The sequence below is a fragment of the Larimichthys crocea genome, chromosome XI, assembly GCF_000972845.2.
Source record: "Larimichthys crocea isolate SSNF chromosome XI, L_crocea_2.0, whole genome shotgun sequence".
NCBI lineage: Eukaryota > Metazoa > Chordata > Actinopteri > Sciaenidae > Larimichthys > Larimichthys crocea.
This window is the reverse complement of record NC_040021.1, coordinates 10,138,151-10,160,062: the sequence shown is the minus strand read 5'-3', so window position 1 is coordinate 10,160,062 and position 21,912 is coordinate 10,138,151. Positions and strand designations below refer to the sequence as shown.

The 21,912-nt window shown below is 38.2% G+C and overlaps 1 protein-coding gene across 1 annotated transcript in view; it reads left to right on the top strand.

Moving 5' to 3' along the window:
- The window catches only part of fig4a (FIG4 phosphoinositide 5-phosphatase a), a 41,219-nt gene that overhangs the window by 11,696 nt on the left and 7,611 nt on the right, over nt 1-21,912 (top strand). The window contains exons 10-22 of the mRNA XM_019254145.2: nt 1,176-1,276; nt 1,881-2,043; nt 4,087-4,184; nt 6,096-6,229; nt 6,604-6,720; nt 8,287-8,332; nt 8,815-8,963; nt 9,155-9,321; nt 12,837-12,975; nt 13,775-13,833; nt 14,434-14,581; nt 14,772-14,855; nt 17,878-18,076. Coding sequence (XP_019109690.2) covers nt 1,176-1,276; nt 1,881-2,043; nt 4,087-4,184; nt 6,096-6,229; nt 6,604-6,720; nt 8,287-8,332; nt 8,815-8,963; nt 9,155-9,321; nt 12,837-12,975; nt 13,775-13,833; nt 14,434-14,581; nt 14,772-14,855; nt 17,878-18,076 — 1,604 coding nt within the window. The remainder of the gene's footprint in view (nt 1-1,175; nt 1,277-1,880; nt 2,044-4,086; nt 4,185-6,095; nt 6,230-6,603; nt 6,721-8,286; nt 8,333-8,814; nt 8,964-9,154; nt 9,322-12,836; nt 12,976-13,774; nt 13,834-14,433; nt 14,582-14,771; nt 14,856-17,877; nt 18,077-21,912) is intronic.

Genomic DNA, 21,912 nt, shown 5'->3' with positions numbered 1-21,912 from the left:
ACCTCTATAAGTTTATTAGTTTTTTGTTAGTGAATAGTTTCTTTTCCAGATTGTTCACACTTTAGATAATGATAAAATATCTTACAATAAATAAATATAATAATATCCATCCATCATCTGTAATCACTTCTCCTCATCAGGGTCACGGTGGAGCTGGAGCCTATCACAGCTGACTTTGGATGAGAGGCAGGGTACACCCTGGACAAGTCGTGAGCTCATCACAGGACACATAGAGACAAACAACCATTCACACTCACATTCACACCTACGGCAAATTTAGAGTCACCAATTAACCTGTTAAGTGCGTGTATTTGGACTGTGGAAGGAAGGCGGAGTACCCAGAGAAAACCCACACAGACACAGGGAGAACATCCAAACAAAAAGGCCCCAGCCGAGGTTCGAACCAGGAAACTTACTGCTGTGAAGCGGCAGTGTTGCATTCTTATTTCACTTTTGGTTTGCTCCTTTTCACAAGTGGAAGTAAAGGATCTAAGACTACTTGTATGTACACTCAGAAGATTCTGTAGGAGCAGATTGCGTGGTGACAGTGGGCTTTTATATTGGGGTGTGCCCACTACATCATCGCGTGATCACAGGTGACTTTGTTAGTATAATGACCCCGACATGGTTGTATGTGACATGGACCGACGGGACAGAAATGAAACCGAACTGCACATTTTAGAGTGGCCTTTTATTGTGACCTGACACACCTGTGTCATAGTCATTTTGCAAACCATGTAGGTAGATTATCTTGGCAAAGTTCTCACATGGATTTTTACAAATTTGAGAAGAGAATTTGAGAAATTGAGAAAAATAAACCTTTTGTGTGCATAGAACTTTTATTTCAACTTGTGGAAAATGGGATGAAAGTGTTCCATTTATATTGAACTATGGTATTCCCTGAGTGACTAAAAATAATTTTTAAATATGCATGTTCACGTTTCCCTAATTTGAGATGCTTCATAAATATTCATTTGTCAGTGAGACCAACACAAGAGTGGGTAGAGTGGAAAGTACTAGCAGACTACAAAAAAGACTAATGTAATATTATGAATTAAGAACTATGCTGCATGTTACTATTAGACTGTGTGATGTTGTCAATGGTGTATTATTATTATTATTATTATTATTATTATTATTATTATCGTTATTCCTCCTTTACCCATCAACTACAGAACTTCTGATCTACGGCCGACCGGTTTACATCACCCTCATTGCCAGGCGCTCCAGCAAATTTGCCGGGACCCGCTTCCTCAAAAGAGGAGCCAACTGCGAGGTACAGCAGCAGTTGCCGAGGCAACAGAAGAATAGATAGTGGAGGCAGTACTGAGGACCACCAGGATAATTGAGATGACTCAGGTTGATCACAGGGGGTTAATTTGACCTGTTGCTTCTTTCTTGAGTATACGCAAGTGTCTATGTGGGTGTGTGGCAGGAGAAACTGTAGGAACAAACCGATTTCCTCTTTCCATTTGGACTGCTATCCAGAGATTAAGTTTGCCACTATTTTCACAGTGTCCTGGTATTGTGTTCAACACAATAGTAATTATTTTTAATTGTAGCGTGCTGTCTGATTTTCCTTTATCACAACATGGGCACATGTTTAACAACAGTGGCTCTATTGTTTTTGGTATTTCATTAAGCCGTTGAAAGTTCATTATTGTCCTTGGTATCAGCATTTAAGTATCTGTTCTGGAGCTTTTGATCAGATCACATGATCTTCACCTGCAGATGGAACCAATCAGGATTCAAACTAGGTGTTTGAAATCTGTGCATCTATTCCATGACAATTTGGCATGCAATGTGCCAACACCATGTGTTGAAGAAGATCGTGTAATATGATTTTTGATAGCTTCTTTGTGTTTCTCTGTTCTTGCCAGGGCGACGTGGCTAATGAGGTTGAGACCGAACAGATCGTCCATGACGCCTCAGTTATGTCTTTCATAGCAGGAAGTTACTCATCATACGTCCAGGTGCGAGGTTCAGTCCCGCTCTACTGGTCCCAGGACATTTCCACCATGATGCCAAAACCGCCAATACGACGTAAGACTCCTGTAAACCACCAGATATTTTTCAACAGCTTCTTTGCTGTCCAGTATAGAATAATTTGTTTGAGATATCAAGTGTGATATGTTAGATTGTTTATTATATTAGGAAAAATGGTTTGGATATCTGTTTTTTTTTTTTGGAAAATGCATTAGTAAAGCTGCCCAGGCATGATGGAACATCTTTCTCATTATCTCAGTTTGGCCTTACATGTGAGGACAGACAACAAATGGAGGATACTACAGTAACATATCCTCCATGAGTGTTTATAATGCTCAATGTATTCATTCTAGCAGCTGTTCTGGACCATAAATAACCTTGTAGGGAGGATGGATTTGAAAAAAATGCATTAAAATAAGAGAGTGGCTTTGTACCAGGGCCATTCTTCTCTACTCAACCACTCGGACACAGATGAAAAATAAAAATGGAATAGGTGAAGGCAGGACGCCCCCCTCTTGGTTTTCATCTTTGTATCCATTCTCTTGTGTCATTATGAACAAGATAAAAACACAAAACCAGGGCCAGAGGGAGGTGATTAGGTCCCCAAGACTGATGTGACTGTGTGTGTTTCTGGGGTGTGTACGCACAGGAAGACATCAGTGTTTGAAGGTGTACAATGCCTGTATTAAATCATAATCTGTTTTACCCCCAGCTTGCCCTTTAATTCATCCTCAGATGACATTTACTTGTGTAGATAGTGACAATGAGTGTCCTCAACATCCCTCTGTGTATCAGTTTACCTCATCATCCTGCTGCCACTTCCTGACAGCTTTCTCTTGGTATTGGTGTACTTTTGTAGGTCTCTTTTAAGTTATATTTTTGTCTTCATGTTGTGTTTGCTTTGCTTTGTAGAGTATGGAACAAGTCCCTATGTTAGAGTAGTTCAACATTTAAGGAACAAAAACCAAACTCCCATTCCCCACCACCACTCTGCTTTTCCCAGCATAAAATCCTCGTTCAATAAAGTCGTAATATTTATTTGATTGTGATGTGGACTGCATAGAATGACATCTATTATCAAATCTAGGTCAGAGATGTTGTAAAGAGATAGTTTGAGCTCATATCTGGGCATGCAGAGTACAGGCGACCACATCACAGCATGTATCGTCCAGTCTCTGCAATAATTGTCAAGTCTCACTGTTACGTAAGTGTATATGTATATATATTATGTGTTTATGACTGGTCTGAAGTGGGCAAATGTCTTGGTTGTGAAGGAGATGACCTTAATAGCCGACTCTTTTTCCTCATCATCGTCATTATCAACATTCTCTTCCCAAGGTACAATAAGAATGTTATAGAGTGACATCTTCTTATGTTGACACAAAGTCTCATTTACCCCGAGGGCTAAATAAAAGAGCAGTGGACGAAATGATGGCGAAATGATGCTGGAGAGGACTTGAAAACGATGTGCTTGTATTGTCTGTTTTGAGATAGCAGTGAGATGAACTGTGATCTGACCTATTTTTACTAATCTTTCTTGTGCCTGCTTCATGAGTCCAATTTAACAGCAGGCCCCAGGTGTGTGGCTCCGGAGTGGTAAATAGAAGCATTAAACTTGATTTTTAAAATAAGGAAAGAATGGTAGAATGAACATGGATGTGAATGCACGCAGTGGTGAACAATGAGCAAGGACCAGAGGCAGGGATCAGAAGTAAGTTTGTTTGGTTATTGTGTGGCTGTATGAAACAGACAGGCCCGTTACCTCATCCGCCTACTTTGTTAAAAAGGTCATCTTCAAAATAACACACCCAGCTACGACGCAATGACTTAAGATCATTTAAACTATGTAATAACACATCAAATCCACTTTATTGTCTCATAACAATCATACACAGTAGACCTCATAGTGAAATCTGGTCTCTGGTGTTCAACTATCATAAGTATTAAGTGGGCAATGGGCAGCACCCTGGGACAAACTCTAGTTCTAAGCCTTGGTCAAGGGGGCAGACAGGAGAAACTGGAGGAAACCCACACAAACATGTGCCGCCCGATACCCCAGACGCCCTAAATATGAAACAATTGCTTTGACTTCTTTTTCAGTGGACCAAGCTGACCCATATGCGCATGTAGCTGCCCTCCATTTTGACCAGATGCTGCAACGGTTTGGCTCTCCTATCATCATCCTCAACCTGGTCAAGGTAACATACACGCACAGACACAAATCTTTTTAAGGTTTACAGTATGACTCCCCTTTTCCTGAACATCCTGCATCAAAATGCAGAATATGCAAAATATTGGTTAATTAGAATTTTAAGGCACACCGTTATCTAGTCTCTATGATTACCAAAGAATTGCTAAACAATTGTATTGCTTCGAGCTTACACCATAATACATTCAGGAGCTTCACTGGTGCAATCATAGATGTTCTCCCACTCAACAGTGGTTTGAGATCATACACCTGAGACACTACTGGTACTGGTATTGATAAATTTGTAACCACATCAATATTCTGTTTTGTCTAAGATGAGAAGAAAATGTGATTGAGGGATTGTTTTGAGGAAACTTTATCTTCTATTAAAGGAAACATCCCTCAGCATTTGGGCTGATGCATATATGGATCTTAGTGGATCGCCCAAGTGCCTTTAGCTGAAATATGGCCTCTTTGTCGAATCACTCGACAAGTTGTTATCTAGTAGCATGTGCTGTGATTGCCTAATTGGCCAAGTCCTGGATTGATATTGGCGGGGGTTAGTCGGTGCTGTGAAGACCCCTACAATCATGAGACTCTCCTGGCGGCTGGTAATTACCAGCAGTTGATATGCAGCAATGACGAAAGGGATGACATTACGCAAGCACATCTGCAAAGACACGTGGCTTTTACGGCCTTGTGACTTTGCCTTATGTTGCTGTGAAAACCAGCATTAATTATCAAACTAAAATTCAATTATGAAAATCCAATTTTCCTCTTTCTTCATTGTTGTGTGCACTGTTAAATATTTTCTAAGTTGTGCCAGGGCTCTGACATTTTGCACACACACACACACACACACACACACACACACACACACACAGATACAGATACATACGTACAGTTGAGCAGGCAGCCATACACTCTGCAGCTGGGTTTCAAGCTCACGTTGGACCCCCCTTAATGGTGAAACGAGGGACCAAATTGCAGACCTTAGAAGCACAAGCTGCAGCCATGTGACGTGTGGAGACTGTGGGTAGTAAGGGAGGGTATGTCCAGATTATGCACTGCTCCCTCCTCTCTGATCCCAGGGAGACATATAGAGAAAGGAATTGGAAATTAACCATGAAATCATGACAGTCCATCTCTCCATGGTGCAGACAGAGGTAAGTGTGGAGGTGTCAACTCAACAGGATGAGCATGTGGCATGTGTCTGTATGAGTGCACATGGCCAAACATGTGAATCACTTTACCTACCAACCAACCAACTAACTAAATTAGAGTATAGTTGTTTTGACATTTACTTTCCCTACGTCAATATTTTTTTTCTAATATTTAATTTAATTTAAATCTAATCAGGATGATCTCATAAGATCAAAATCTCTGTACAAAATGGCAACAAACAGCCAACATAGAACGCGTTGACTGGTCGCTGTGTTGCTTTGCTGCATCTGGATGCGTGGATGTGAGCTGGTAAATGATGCATAAAAGCCCATTATCACCCAGGGTTCAGTCAAGAAAGCACAATGAATAGAGAAATAACTTCATCGACAATGTGATGACAGGTCACAGAGGCAGACTGGGAGTGTGTGCCTGCATTTTTATCAACAGAAGTTATTAAAATGACTGGACCTAAGAAACCAGTCAAATTCAGATGTCCTGATGTAAACCACCCATGCTTTCCACTGCATACGTATGTCCAACTATTTCATCTATTTTTCTCTGAGGTCACTGTGGAGAAGACTTTAATAGACCTAAATGCATCAGAGAGAACAGCCGTGCTGTTGTCCTTGTGGGATCTTTCAAGCACCTAGAATTCTATCAGAACTGTATATTATATCCTTATATAACATTTTTTTCTGATAGGATCAATTACACGGTACATGTGCCATGCCATGTGTCTCTCTCTGTTGTGCTACAGAAACGAGAAAAAAGGAAACACGAGAAGATTCTGAGTGAAGAGCTCTATCCAGCTGTGATCAACCTGAATCAGTTCCTCCCCCCAGAAAACTGCATCGACTACATCGCCTGGGACATGGCCCGCTACACCAAAAGGTTGTGACAATAAATGTCCCCATGCGGTGATGCCCTTGTTTGCGTTGTATTTTTGAGCATTAAACTTGAAAAGAACAAAATGCCATTAGTCAGGAACACATGAATTAAAAATGATGCAACCTCAAGAGAACAACAGCAGATGTATGATTAATGTTCCATCCAGTATAAACCTTACGGTGGGTTCACACCAAACATGCAAGAGCGAATAGTTTGCACAAGCCAGTAACAATAAGCCAAAAGTGGTTAATTAGCATGCTACAGATTACATCTGAATGTAAATATATATTGTTATATTATTGATGAAGAAGAATAATATAAATAATTGATTTCTAGAGCAAATGTTGATATGATCTTTCCATTTCTCTTTCTTTTAGTAAGTTGTGTAACGTCCTGGACCGCCTGAGTATGATCGCAGAGAACGTGGTTAAGCGAACAGGTTTCTTCATCAATCGCTCTGACTTCTACTGTCACACCATAAGACCAGATGACAGGTGAGCCTTTTCTTTCTTGTGCCTACACTGCACCCGTTGTTTCTCTTAAAAACAGACGAGAAAGGTGAGGGAGAGGACTCTCTTGAACCAAATTTTTATTTGTTCAGTTCAAACTTTTCCATAAACAAACACTAAATTTTTGCATTACACTTTCATATTTAGCCTTAAACTAAAATAAAATATTACAAAATAAGCGAGGGGAGCAGATTATACACCAGTGATGTGATTTTAAAAAGTACAAGAAAAGGGAACCTTGTGTAAAACCACACCACTGTCTTTCCTGCATTTGCATATTGGACTTGAGTGAGTGAGTTATACATTTTTCTATTCATACAAATTGAGAATCACACATTTATCGACACTGCTTGATTTTGAAACTCTCCAGATATGAATTTTTAATAGAAATTAGGCCTGATGGCAGTGGCGTTGCAGTTTTATGCTAATGAGCTATGTAGATTGACGTCCATGTACTTAACACATGGCTCTTCCATTGTCTGCGTCTCTTTCACCCAACATTTCCATTCTGTTACATAACCTAACAAGCCCAGTGTGGCCAGTCTTTATTACCATCTCTTTGCATTTCCAAATGATATCTAACATTCTTTGTAATACGCTTCACACTCATGCACATGTGCGCCTATATGGATACACAACCAAATTCCATATAGGCTTTTATGTGGATACACTTGAATAATTATAGCACCTGCAGCCTTATCACAGGCCTGAATTAGTGTGGAATAATTAAACTGATCAGTGATATTTGTTAAAATTGTCATTTTCTCATCATGCTGTTCTCGTCTGTCCTCCTCCTTCTCAGACAGACACATGCATACTTGATACTTTAGCTACAACGGCTCATTAGTCTCAGTCAGGGCGTTGAGTTCATACCGAAATGAGAAACACTTTGTTTTAATACGCACACTTCAACAACTATTGTATTTGGCTTCAGGGCTCCCTGTCTTAAAAATTTAGATGTGTTTTTTTCCTCACAGATTTATCCTCACATTGCCTGTTGCTGCACAAAAGAAAGTGATGAATAGAGTAGGACTGTTGAATAAAGACAGAACCCAGAGCCTAAAATGAACTATACTCTGTATCTGACTAACATTTGTCATTATTCTTTTAAAGTATAAGAATCAAACAATGTGATTGCCAAGTGTTAGATGAGAAGAGATAGCTTTTATGGTATAGCTGGCGGTCACTAACAAAATGTGCTTACCTGCACAGCTAAAGCTCATATTTACATCTTATATCTGGTTTGCTTCATCCAGACAAAACATGTAAAAAATAATAAAGTTCTGGTTTCATGTTGTGCAGTGGTTTATTTTTACACTTTTCCTTGGACTGTGTTTGTTTTTTATGCTAAACTAACTGACTACTTTGTATTCACTATATAGACATGAGTGTAATATCACTGTTCTCATCTAACTCTAACTAACCCTAATAGGGTTCAGTGGGTTTAGATGTCTGCACTGTATGTTTGTATCTAGTCCATTATGTTCATCCTTGAAACACCTTCTGTAGCAGAAAAAGATGAGTAAATATTTTCTAATGTAATTTTTTCAGGTGGGGAGATTTAGGTGGACACCTCACAGCCAGTGGACGAGTGCAGGTATGTCACATAGCAGGTACCACAACAGGTATGGTGTAACCTTTGTGTCACGGTTCTGTTTATCTGAACGCACTTAATATTTTCTTCAAATAAATGACTCTCTCTCTCTCTCGCATTTGTACATAACAGTGTAAACATACGAGGCTGTCTCTCAGTTGAGTCATGATATCATGGCAGTGAGATTTCTAAGCCCCGGAAAGCTTTTGTCTATAATGTTCCTTCATTGCTGTAGCTACAAACTAGGCCAATTCCTTTAGCTGCATAATGAGAGGTTTTATATGCAGTGGTCTTCCTGAAATGATTTAAGCTGTTTATTGTAATTTGATTTCAAGCACTTGCATAAGATAAATACATTTACTGTCGGTGCTATGATTCCATTAATTACCTTTTAAGTAGTTTGTGTCTAACTCTCTGAAACAAATAAACATCATGTAGATTAATGAAAGGTTGTCAGTAAGATTCATGAGTCTTTGTTGTTGTAGACTGGTGTGTTACGGACCAACTGTGTGGACTGTCTGGATCGGACCAACACAGCCCAGTTCATGGTGGGGAAGTGTGCGTTGGCCTATCAGCTTTATGCACTAGGAATGATTGATAAGCCCAAACTCCAGTTTGATACCGACTGTGTGAGGTAAAGATCCTTATTTTATCATCAGTTTTACCGTAATTCAAAGGAAAGTATTAGTGTGTTTTTCATGTCTGTTTAATCCCCCAAAGCGCAAATTCACTATATTATAAAATGACAGCCAAGACTGACCATCAGGACCATATTTTGCCTGCTTTGACACTGTCTGTGTCTTCTTGTGTGTGTGTGGGGCACAGATTGTTTGAGGAGCTGTATGAGGACCATGGAGACACTTTGTCACTGCAGTATGGCGGCTCACAGCTGGTTCACAGGGTCAAGACCTACCGCAAGATCGCTCCCTGGACACAACACTCCAAAGATATCATGCAGACACTGTCACGTTACTACAGCAATGCTTTTTCAGGTACACATGCACACACACATACATAAGCACACAACATTACAATTTTAGTTGAATTGGCATTTCTCACACACTTTTATTAACTTAACTTATCCCTTCAATTCCAAGTTTGATAATGCAGGTCAGTAATTTCTCATTTTGTTCATCATTCTTCCAGCCATCCTGAAATCCATCCATATTAAACCTCAACTTTGCCAATACACGCCACCCTGTGAAACATGAACAATCATGATTAAGGTTACCATAGAAACATGAACTCAGCATTTGCATGCACATATAGACTACACACACACACACACACACACACACACACACACACACACACAGTGGGGTCCAAAAGTCTGAGACCACTAGTCAAGCTTTGTCTATTTTGCATTGTTTCGAATGTGATACTATTTTATTACATACAGCAGTTTAATCTTTGACAAATGTACATGACTTTCAGAATATCTAGTATTTGGTACGTCCCCTAAAAGCAAACACTTGCACTGCGGATTAAAGTACAAAAAGCTTTGAGGTTTGTTCAGGCTCCTGCTGCAATATGATTCTTTCTCCACAAAGATGCAAATCAGACAACGTAGCATGTCTCTGAATCAAATGCATCTTCTCCACAGTTAGGGTGGACTGGTGCAGGTGTTGAACTCCAGAGTAGTTTAGAATAACAATTTAACTTATGACACTTACTTTCTGAATCCTCAAACTTTATGAATATTTAGAGGTTTACATGAAAATATTGAAGATTTTCATTGTGGCCTCTGACTTTTGTAGATAAACAGACAAAACCTCTGATATTTACTTGAAAAATGCTCTTCATAATGCACTACTTTAAGTCAAAACTCCATTTTATTTTCTGCATATTTTCAGCATACAGCATTATCTAGATGAAAACCTTTTCATATGGTGTGACCCTGCTCTGCAGTTTGTACACGCTCCTGTGGAAGATGTAACTTGTTTTTTTTTCAGTTTGACACGACATGTTGTGTAAGTGAGGCAACTTCTAGTACAAAACTAAGAAATAGCTGCAGTTATCTTTAATAACACACTGTTATTTTTTGCCATGGTAAGCTTTTAACCACGTTCACAAGTAAACTCTTGGTGCTGTATTGCCACTTTAGATTTTTAAAGATACTATTTGTAACATTGGAAGTACAAAATGTGACCCAGCATATTACATGACCTGATTTAGTCACACTGAACACCATCATATTGTTTAACAAAGCAATGTCTATGACATTTACTCTTGATCTTATTGTTCACAGCTGCAATAAGGGATGTTTTGAGGACATTTAAGATATTGTTATCTGGAGAAATGTTTGAATTTGCTGAACGGATGTTTTCATCGCTCTTGATAAAGTAGCTTTGCTATGCCTGCAATTCAGCTTTCTAATAATTGTAATGACACCCTAGTTTGTAGTTATATGCAGCGTGCCTATGAAAATGTGCATGGGAGCATACAAATGTTTTCACAGCACAGTAGTGAGTGTTTCACATCAAGGGAAGGAGGGAAGGTTGTGCAAGGTGAATTAAAGCAGGAGTAATAGAGCTGTACAACTTGACCTACTATGTCGACCTCTCTTTGCTTCCAACTCTTTATTTAAAAAAATGGGATTATTGCTTGATTGCAGTGCAGACAGTGGAAGTTGCACATTGTTTATTCAAACTGAAATGTCAAGTGAGAGAGACTATCATACCCACAAGTGCTCAATATTCCCTGAGCTGCACACTCAATAATGCCGTGACCTATATCAGGTTTTATGACCACGATGACCACTATGACTGTCGCCTGTTGCTAGGTTATGCTTCTACACTCTCTACAGAACACCAAAGGAGAATGTATTTGTGAAAAGCAAAGCAAATTGTAGTCTGAAGACCAGCTAGTGTCGGCTGTCAAACTGCCTTTTTACCAGGACACAACCATTTTCGTAAATTTACTGATGATTACATTTTCATGTCCTGCTAGACAAGCTACCTATTCAAGACTCTTCAGCCACGTCATCTTACTCAAATTGATGTTACTAAATTGAAACACTCTGAATCTGGCCTTGTATTGCTCCGCGGAAGTCTGCAATTTCATGTTCTCTCCTAAATTATATTTTTGATTTTGGGTCAACCATAAAATTTACCTCTAATTTTCCATTTAAAGACCTGCTCAAGAGTTCTCAGCCTCTGTCTTGACAACAGAATCTATATTTGTGATGGCTAATTTTCAATTAGCAGGTTAATAACAAGAATATTAAAAACCTACTGACCTTGTCTTGTGTTTTTCTAGTAAAATGTTTCAGAAACTATTGGATGGATTGCCATGGCACAGATATTGATGATCACCTTGGATACATTTGTAATAACTTTGGTGATCCCTTAACTTTGCATCTGGTATTTTCAGTTCATTTATTCTTTATTGTTTATTCTGTATTCTAGGAATTCATCCTTTCAATAACCTTCCCTTTCAAGAGTGACCACTGGTGGGATATTCTGTGGTCTACTCTTGGCATTAGAAATTGACCAGGGCTCAGTCATTGCTCAGTCATTGGCTATTCAGACACAATAAACAACATTTTTTTTCCACTTTAGATGCATTTGTCTGATACTGAAAATGGACACCAACCATCCATCATTCACTTCATTCAAAGTGAATGATGTATGCTTTTTCCATCTCTTCTAAGAACTCAGAGAGCTTCTCTCTTACTCAGAAATACACACAAACACAGTACACACTCCCATATGCTTTGCACCCTATTGTGTTTGATCACATTAGTATAAAGGGGGCCATGTTATTTTTACTGTGCGCTTTTTATTCACATCTTTTGTCAGTGTCTTCCTATGTACATGTATGTTCACAGATCATTTTGAATTCTTATCTTATGGTGTATTTAATTAATCTAAGGCTGAAAAGTACCTAGAGTAATGGTTTGGTAAGCAGGCTTTAATAAAAGCCAATTTAGTTTCTAATTATCAAGTTTCACTGTTGGAGCAGCGTGCACGGGGCTAAGTGCATAAGTTTATCACAGGAATCTATACAATTGATGTTTTGTTTTTACCAAGGCTTTATCAAAACATTAAAATCTAAAATGATACAATACAGTAAAAGATAAAAGAATATATAGTATGTAAGATGTCACTCACATATAACATGAACCATAAATATAAAATGTGTTACAATACACATTAAACAAAAGGATGTCATCGACATATTGGCATCATAGTTCAACTTAATCATATAAATCATCATAACACATATAACATTATACAACACAAATATATATTTTCTTCTCAATTTAATGATAAGAATTGTAAAAAAATAATTGATTATCAAAATAATTGACTAATAGATTAATCAACACATCATTTGAGCTCTACATTAGTCTGTACTCTCTTAGTTTGCAAAATGCACTAAGACTTATCAGAAGTGACAAGTCATGACAATTAATTCTCACCTATATATTTACATATTATGTGTTATACCTTCATGTTTCACATTTTTTTTTCTTCTCATTATTGTATCCATCTCGCTCTTCCAGATGCTGACAGACAGGATGCCATCAACCTGTTTCTCCAAGTCTACCAGCCGTCGGAGTCCAAGCCACACCTGTGGGAGCTGCCCACTGACTTCTACCTGCATCAAAGGAACACCATGGCCCTCCCACAAGACAGACGAAGGTAAACCTACGTGTACATTGTACACAAGCAGGTACTTACATGCACAAATCTAAAATCTAAATTTGAACCTACTTACATTAATGTATTTAGGGCCTTTTTACACACAAGATAGTTTCTTAGTTGTATGCTAGGAAAGAGAGGGTGGGGTGAGGGGGTAGCAATCAGCAAGTGTTTCTTAAGGATATAGAGCTTGCAGAGCTTACAAGGCCAACAAAATTACCAGTTTCTTATATGTATGTCATACTGTATATATAATTTTGTAGCCAGGTTGCTGCTGTTCAAGCTGTTTTGCTTGGTTTGTCACTTGGCCTGTCCTTACTCATGATTCAATGCTGTGTTTTTGTGTTTTTTTAATAGTTTTCAGCAGTTTTCATCCACAAAACTGTGTGGGAGCATTCTAGTATGCAAGTGTTCTTACATAAAAAATAGACCCATTTATCCGCTACATGCCTCTAGTTTATGTAGTCTCAATGAGCCAAGGTAGGTCAGCCATTATTCCAAGAGATTGAAATAGATGAAGCTGAATTCAATTCGGCAGACGGCACTGTGCTTTTGCTCTCAAACTCACCTAAGTAGCACATCACACACAAAATCATGATCAATGCATTCACTCAAATTGGTCATACTAAATAAAAGGCTAATGTATTCAGGAATTGTACAGTAGGTGGTCCAGTGAAGACAATTTTCATATCTAGGTTATGTTAAGTCTCAGTAGAGTCTGCTGGATACGCTTCACATCCGTCAGTACAAAGTTCTCTGGAAAGTTTTTAACACATTTCTCTGTCTTGTTTGTCTCCAGCTACACTCAGTGGTGGTCAGGAGGAATATTGTCCTACCTTCCTGTGGCCTATGATGAAGGTATATCTTCAATTGATAATATTTAATTTAATTCTATGAAAAGACAAAAAAATCTAAAGTTCATCCATCTACGCTTTCCAACGTCCTCAGACAGACTCAGTCCAAATCCCATCTGTTCTCGCTAATGACATAAACCTGACTACAGAGTCGTAGTCTAACATATTTACCATGTCGCCCTCTTAGTTTAGAGTGTAGCATGCTAACCAAATTTTTATGGCTATGCATGATTTTTGTTTTTGTTTTTAGCAAACATTTCTCAAAAAGGTGCCAATATTTGTGGACTGTTTTTGGCTGCAGGCTTGGTGCACTAGCAAGTATTTATGGAAGCAGAGCAGTGTATATGAGATTGATGTGTTCATCATAATGAAACAATATGTCATGTTGATGTGTTAGTGAGATACCTCACTCATATTATCAGAGAACCTTTGTGACCTAAGGTTTTTGTGTTTGCATGACAATAAAACTCTATGGCACAAAAGAAAAAAAGTGATATCAGGCTTTAGATACACAGGTTATCACTATACTTTTACTTTAAGTGTGCAGACTAATGTCTTGTTTTTTTCTGTGTGTTTGGTTGTGGCTCCATTTGTGTGGTTGCAGTCGCCTGTGAGGATACCATGAAGAAGGTCAAAGTGAAGAGAGTTAACCGCTTTGATGAGGGTACTGACATCTACACAGAATTCTTCAAACCTTATGAACTTACCTCCTTTGATGACACGTTCTGCATCGCCATGACCAACTCTGCAAGGTGAATACACACACATACAAACATATAATACTATATATAAAAGCTTGTTTTTACCAGGTTGTAATTGAAGCAGTTGTCATAGATAAGAAATATCTTCATTAATTAATGTACCAGACACTCATTAGCTATTTTTGTGATGGTACTGCAGTGTATCAGCTAAGGGGTTTCCTTCTGATTTGTGTTCGTAAAGGGAATTCATGCCCAAGACAGTAGGAGTGGATCCAAGCCCATTCACAGTTCGCAAGCCAGAGGAAACTGGAAAATCAGTCTTGGGGTGAGTGTTTTACATTTTACATGTATTCATGTTCACATTTGTGAAGTTTTTTTGTTGTTGTTGTTTTATATGGATGTAATGAATCCAATGTCACTGTGCCCTCATACACACAGCTTAATTTGACACTGTGTTCTCAGGTAACCAAAAACAAGGCTCTGTCCTTGTGTGTGCTTGTTTGTGTGTGTGTTTGTGTGCATATTTGTGTGTGTGTGTGTGTGTGTGTGTGTGTGTGTGTGTGAGCACATATATTTTTTAAAATTATCCTTCCTGCACACACTTACTCTGAGAAAATAACCTAATGCAGAGCTTCTATATGGTTAGAGGCCTCATGTGCTGGTGACTCATGTCTCCATGATTCTATACTACACGACTCGTATAATGATCTGTACTGCTTCAGTCTTTTTCTTTAATGCCTAGTCTTTATTCTCTCTGTGGATCCCCATTAGATTTCACAAAATGGACTACACTACTTTTCCTGGAGTCTACACAATAACAATAAGTAGAAAAACAAACATTTTGAAATCACACATTATCTATAAAACAAGAAAAGACACATAAGCCAAATATAAAGGTCAGAAAACAAGTGAAATGATACATATAAAAAGATAAACAATAATTGATACAGATTGTACCACCAGGTGACCAGTGCTCAGTTGACATATAGTATATCCATGAGTAGGTGTATGGTGTATTCTAAATTACATTTTGCATGAATAACAGAAGACAAGTTTAAGCATCTGACACATTAAATTTACCAATTTAATAATATGTAACTCAACATGTACTCTCAACTAATGTTGGTGAACATATATTAAAATTGAGTCATTCATATATAAATATAAATTAAAAATAAAAATGGACCCAAGCAGCTTCCTTGTGGAACACCAGAAGATATTTCATTGAAAAATACTTTGTGTTTGACCAGAGGGGTAACTCTTCTTCTAAGCAAAAATCAAAATTGAAGAAACCACAACAGTTAAACTTGAAAAGCTGCAGTAAAATCCAGGATCACAGCCACAACTAGTTTCCTAACTGTTAACTGTTAATCATGTGCACAAATACAGTGTCCTGGTCTATAACCATGCCGTGCTTTTGTAAGTAATTTTACATTTGATTAAAAATGGGAGCATACCAATACTGTAGGTCTGAAATGTATGGAGCGTGCTCATCCACTAACTTTGCTAATTTGTCCAACACATCACATTTTCAAAGAACAGCTGACATAATTTTTCTGACATACATCATAGCACTTTAAATCTTAGATATCATTCACAAATAAGTCGTAAGCAGTAATTTATCATGAGTGACCTGCAGTACAACAATTCTAACTCCAGACTTAAATTAAACTGTGGTCACTGCATCATACTGCCACTGAAACTGAAACTGCCTATGAACACACCTCATGTATGTTAGGGATCTCTACAGGCTTTAGTGTTAACGCCATTCGTGGTTGTAGAAATTCTTGTAGGTTGAGTCACAACCTGGGTAAGATTGCATACATCCGCCATAGAAATCAATTTCTTATATAATGGGCAGTTTTTAGAAAACCAGTCAATATTTAGGCGATGAATAGAACTACTATTACTTTAATCTATCATGATATTTCACATATTATAATACTTTACATCATGATTGACCAACTATTGCTGTTGCTGTTTCCAATTTGGTTTTTGCCAATCCAATTAACCTCTAGGTGATTTTATTATTTTCTTTTACTGTAGCTCTGTGTGTGTGTGTGTGTGTGTGTGTGTGTGTGTGTGTGTGTGTGTGTGTATGGGTGACTTACATTAATCCTTTATACAGTATGTGTTTACATGTTAGATTTATTAACCGTTTTTCTGGTTTTTGTCTTAAAAAGTACAGTACATGGTAGTTATGTCTCACTGGCACTGAATCTGACACAAACACGTGTGCATGCTGACACATTGTTATTTTTAGTCAATTCATCTATTTCTAGTCATCCTTCTTTGCCACCTGTCTTGGTCAGACCTGTTAAGCAGAAAAATCCAAAGGTCCTTTGCCGTGAACACCTTTAGGCTCCTTCTGGGTTATCAGCAGGTTCGCTGTGTCCTTTTAGAACACGTAGTTCTTTCATGTCTTCATTCTGGTGGTCTTGTCTAGTATAGCTACAAACAGAAGCACCTGGGAGTCGTCATTATCAATAGCCCAAACAATTTGTCAAGACTCTTTTCATTGTCAAAAGCAGTGGCCTAAATTGAGCCCATCTAGACTGTCAAGAAAACCTATTTTTACTGCTTATGCCATAAATGTTAGTCTGAAATGATTCAAACATGACCAGTGAGCTTTAGTTTGGGGTTCAGCTCTCTTCACCATCAACAAATATCTAACTTCACTTTGAAAAGTCTTTCTCTAGTCCATCAACAAGACACTGGATATTTTGTGCAACAGGATATTGTCATTTTCGATGCTAATCTATATGCTGTCTGTGTGACACTCAACTGCAGACCGTTTGTGTGTATGTATTGGATTTTTGTTGCTAATACCAACATTGACATCAAAAGTTTAAAACATCTGACAATAATCTATTGACCAATATTCTTCTAAAACTTTTCTTATATGATCCTTTAAGTTTGCCGTTTCTGCACTGTATTGTTCTTTCATTTCTCACTCTATATACACACCGATCAAGCATATTAGCCAGGCCAATTTAGTGACTCTGTTGCCATCAGGTTAAAAGTAAAACAATGTCCAGGTTTTAAAACAACTGTATTTTTCCCCCGAAATGGGCACTGTGTAAAGCTAGAACATGGCTGTACTTGCAGGAGCACGACACAAGCAAGAGGGAAGATTTTTCACAGATTATTCACCACCACCCAGGCTTTTCTTGGCACATGTTTTAAAATATAGTTTCTTAATCAAGGGGGGACTTATCTGGAGACATCATTTGCAGAAAGAGAATGAGTATGAGCTCTTTATGGTTCTTAGGGACCAACTTAACTGCCATTGTGCATATGTGTTTTTGTACCCACGTTAATCTTTGTGTCTGTTTTTGTATTGGCAGCAACAAGAGCAGTAAGGAGGAGACACTACTCCAGAGAAAGACTGCAGCCAGCGCACCTCCTCCACCGAGCGAAGAGGCTATCAGCAGCACATCGGAGGACGACTCAGAGGAGGACCGCGACGACGACGGATCGGTATCACAGCGCTCGACCCCGATCAAACTGCTAACAGAGTCGGGCGAGAGCAATCGCACACAGGAGGTATGAAAACAAAAAGCATCTAATGACCAATGTCTAAATATATATATAATCTAAATTTGTATTACCTTGGTGCCTTATTGTTTAATATGGAGAAAATAAAGCAGCCAATCGAATGAGCTCCTCTAATGATTCAAGGATAAGTAATCTCCTCTAAGGACCTCAGGGAAATGTCATAGCAGTTCAGGCGGTGTTTATGCCACCTGCTTGTATTTTGGGCCTCAAAAGCATTTTGAATTCCAATTTGAATATGTCACCCTAATTGTATTTTGTCCTCTCTACCTCCCCTGAGTCCTTCAGAAGAAATTAGTTCTGTTTTCTGTTTGCGTCAGACGAAAGACTAGACGTCAACTAGATCAGACTCAGCGACAAAGATTTCCAGAGCAAAGAGTCCAAATGGTGTGGGTTTGTGTTAATGTTGGTTTAAGGGGAGAATAAACGAGATTTATGTAATTATACTCTTTTTTTCTTCATATCTTTGCTCTTTATCTGTAGCTCATGAGAATATAAAGCTTCTGTACTCTCATATCATTTTATTTACAAGTGGTCCATAAGGGACCCAGTTCTGTACACATACAATACTGTACACATAACTTGCAGAAAGCAACTTTGTATGTGTCCCTGGAAGACTTAAGTTCTTGTTCCATGCTGCCATGACAACAATTATGTATATTTTGGTGATTTCTCTTTGAAAGTGGCCTTTGAAAAGCTGTCCAGAAATGAAAGTCTGAATAAGTCTCTTGATGCCAACTGTCCTGACATGAGTCAGACGTGAAATGAGAAACTAGCTTTTATTTATTGACATTTGAATATAATTCTTAAGAAAAAAAAAGTGATTAATCATCCCTATGTGCTTTTCAGTCTCAGTTAACTTCAGAAATAAATCCTTTGGTGTATTACAGTAAAGTAAATACAAAGTAATACAGCTAAAATAGATGATATGTTTATCGGTTTATCCATATTTATATAAGTAAAAGTAAGTTTTAATATTTGTGGAAGATTTCTGAGATTTGAGGAGCGAGGTGATTCCTTCTGCTTGTACCTCACCCTTCTGTCCTATTATTCATGTATAAAACGTATTATACAACCAAGCAGCCCTGTGAAAGGAATTTTATTTCTTCCACTGACATGTCATGTGTCATGTTATATCCAAACGTCTGGAGATTGTGAGTAATTCAGATCCTTGTCGATCGGATGGTGTCATTGCTTGGCATTATTTGAAGGCTCATGCAGCCCATGCTGTTCAAACACAATCCCTGTGCAGTGTCCGTGTTGCTCCTTTTTTACTTATTCTTTGATTTGATATTTTTTGATTCGATAAACATGTTTGCTTTTTTTGCTTCTTATGAAGGTGCTTGTGTTTAGTGTGTTTAGCGCAGACTCACTAGTTGAGAAGCCAGGAGGTGATAGACATGTTTCTAAAAGTACTTAAAGTTTATTTTTATTTAGTTCTAATATATTTCTTTTGTTTTGATATTGATAACTGCTTCGTTACCACATATAATGATTATTTTAGATGCTACAATATTAGCTTTATCTTTTTAGCCCTCGAGAACAGATTTAAGCAGAGAATCTGTCCAGGTTTTAATCAGACTATTTATATCCTGCTCCACCTGTCTCTCTCCCCTATGGATTTCTGATTATTCTCTGTAGGTTTTCTCTGCTCTGTCTTCATGGGGGCCTTAAGCAATGAGCTGGTTATTAATATTTCGGGTTGGACAGCTAGCTCACATGTTTGGCACATGCATTCGCTCCCATGGTCCCATGCGTGTCGCTGCCTCTGAGCCTGTCCCTGAGAATAGATTGCCAGGGTGCCAGTGCAACACAAAACTGTTGAAATATTTAAACATCAGATCGTTACGACGTTTGCCATGTAATTACACATGCTCATTTTATATTCCTCTCAGTATGGGCGTACATGCGCCCGCATGTACAGGGATAGATTTGCAATGTGTGTGGGTGTATATATGTTTCACACACCCCTCTGCGTTATCGCACACCATATTAATGTGTATATGTAGGTGTGTGTATGATCTACCATATGTTTGTCTGCGGGTCTGTGTGTTTTTGTGAATATGTTTGTAATTAATGCCTGTGTGTGTGTGTGTGTGTGCGTGTGTGTGTGTGTGTGTGTACACCTGTGTGTGTACACCTGTGTGTGTTCACAGCTGCTGTTTCTTGGACATGATCCTGAAACACCCTCATACCCCCGCCCCTGCCCCCTGCAGCTCAGATCAATACAAATACAGTGAAAATGTGTTCAGCATCAAATAGAGCAATTCATGGTCGACTGGTTCACGGCCATTCTTGTTACATAACAAGCCTCCCTTATTCTTGTAGGTTTATAGAAAGATTCAGAAAATTTCAAGTAATCATTTTTTTCTGAGGAATAAAAAGTTTCTTGACATTAAAGGTCACTTGAAATACTGATCTTTACGTTACGTGAGCTGTGAGTTGTAGGGTTGGGTTACCAAATATATATTGTGAGTAGGGTTGCAAAGGGGTAGTAAATTTCCAGAAACTTTCCATGGGAATTATGGAAATTTATGGCAATTAGTTGGAAATTGGGATATCAGCTGGCTTTCTACTATATGAATACATTTTCATGTGCAAGTTAAACATTAAAACCACACATCAAATATATTTATAATATAATCAAAACTTACTTCAAGTAGTCCACGGGCTCAAATGTGTGGCTTGCACTTGCATGAAATCTGCTTATTTTTAGATTATGCTAAAATATATTTTAATATATTTTCATGCCTTTTATCAGGGTGCTAGGTTACATCATCTGACTGATAAAGACTGATAAGATATTTATACTTTTTTTTTTTTTCCCAGTCTACATGTGCGAGATCATGAGATCATGCTCAGTTATGCATGGTTTGATGTCTGCCAAGTAGATATTACCAACCACAATATAACACCATCCCAGCAATATCGCACCACAACACAAGGCGAGATGGATTTGTACTGTTTACATTAAAATTCCCACCCTACACACACCAGCACGTGGACACAGAAACGGAGATCAGACCAGACAATGTTTTCTCACTCATCACTCGTCTGGTTTTGCACGTGTCTGCTGTAGCCTCAACGACTGCACTAAGAGGAATTAAATTCACCTCCCTCTGATGCTGTATATCGCAGTGTGTCCAACAAGTCATGTTTTCAGAGAAGTCTTTCTGTGCACCACTGATGCAATAAGCTGCTCGTAGCATTACGAGAACGAATGAAATTTAGTTTTAGTTTTATGTGATCAAGCCACATTATTCTCATTGAGTAACTGCGTTGTTTCATATATTGTTCAATTATGCAATTTTCTTTTCCCCTCTTCTTACTAGTGCATTACCTCATCATCAATGCCCTTTAGTTATAATTTAATTAACTTCCAACTTGATTTGCTGCCATTCATTTTTGAATGTTTTTTTTTTTTTTTTCAAACTACTTAATTTCTGAATTATAATGAATATGAATTAAAAAGCTCAGATTGCATGATCTTTCAGAATCGGCTTGAACCGGTCTGACCTTCTCAAACTGATGATCTCTTGTTTGTTGTGATTATTATGTCTTGTACAAACTTCGGACACTGTGTGCAAAATCCCCAGGAGGGCACTGCATGAACATGAACATGAACATGAAACCACCGCATCAGACACCAACAATCAAATTACATTCATAGTCGCTTAGGTTACACTCCTTGGGCCATCTTAATTAGGGAATCAGTTGTAGAGAAGCAGCTGAACTTGACGACCCTTATCTGTGTGATTTTTATATTTTGAGTTGCAGTTACTTGATTTTTCTGTCTGGAGGAGCTAGCTTTTGGAAAGCCGCTTTAC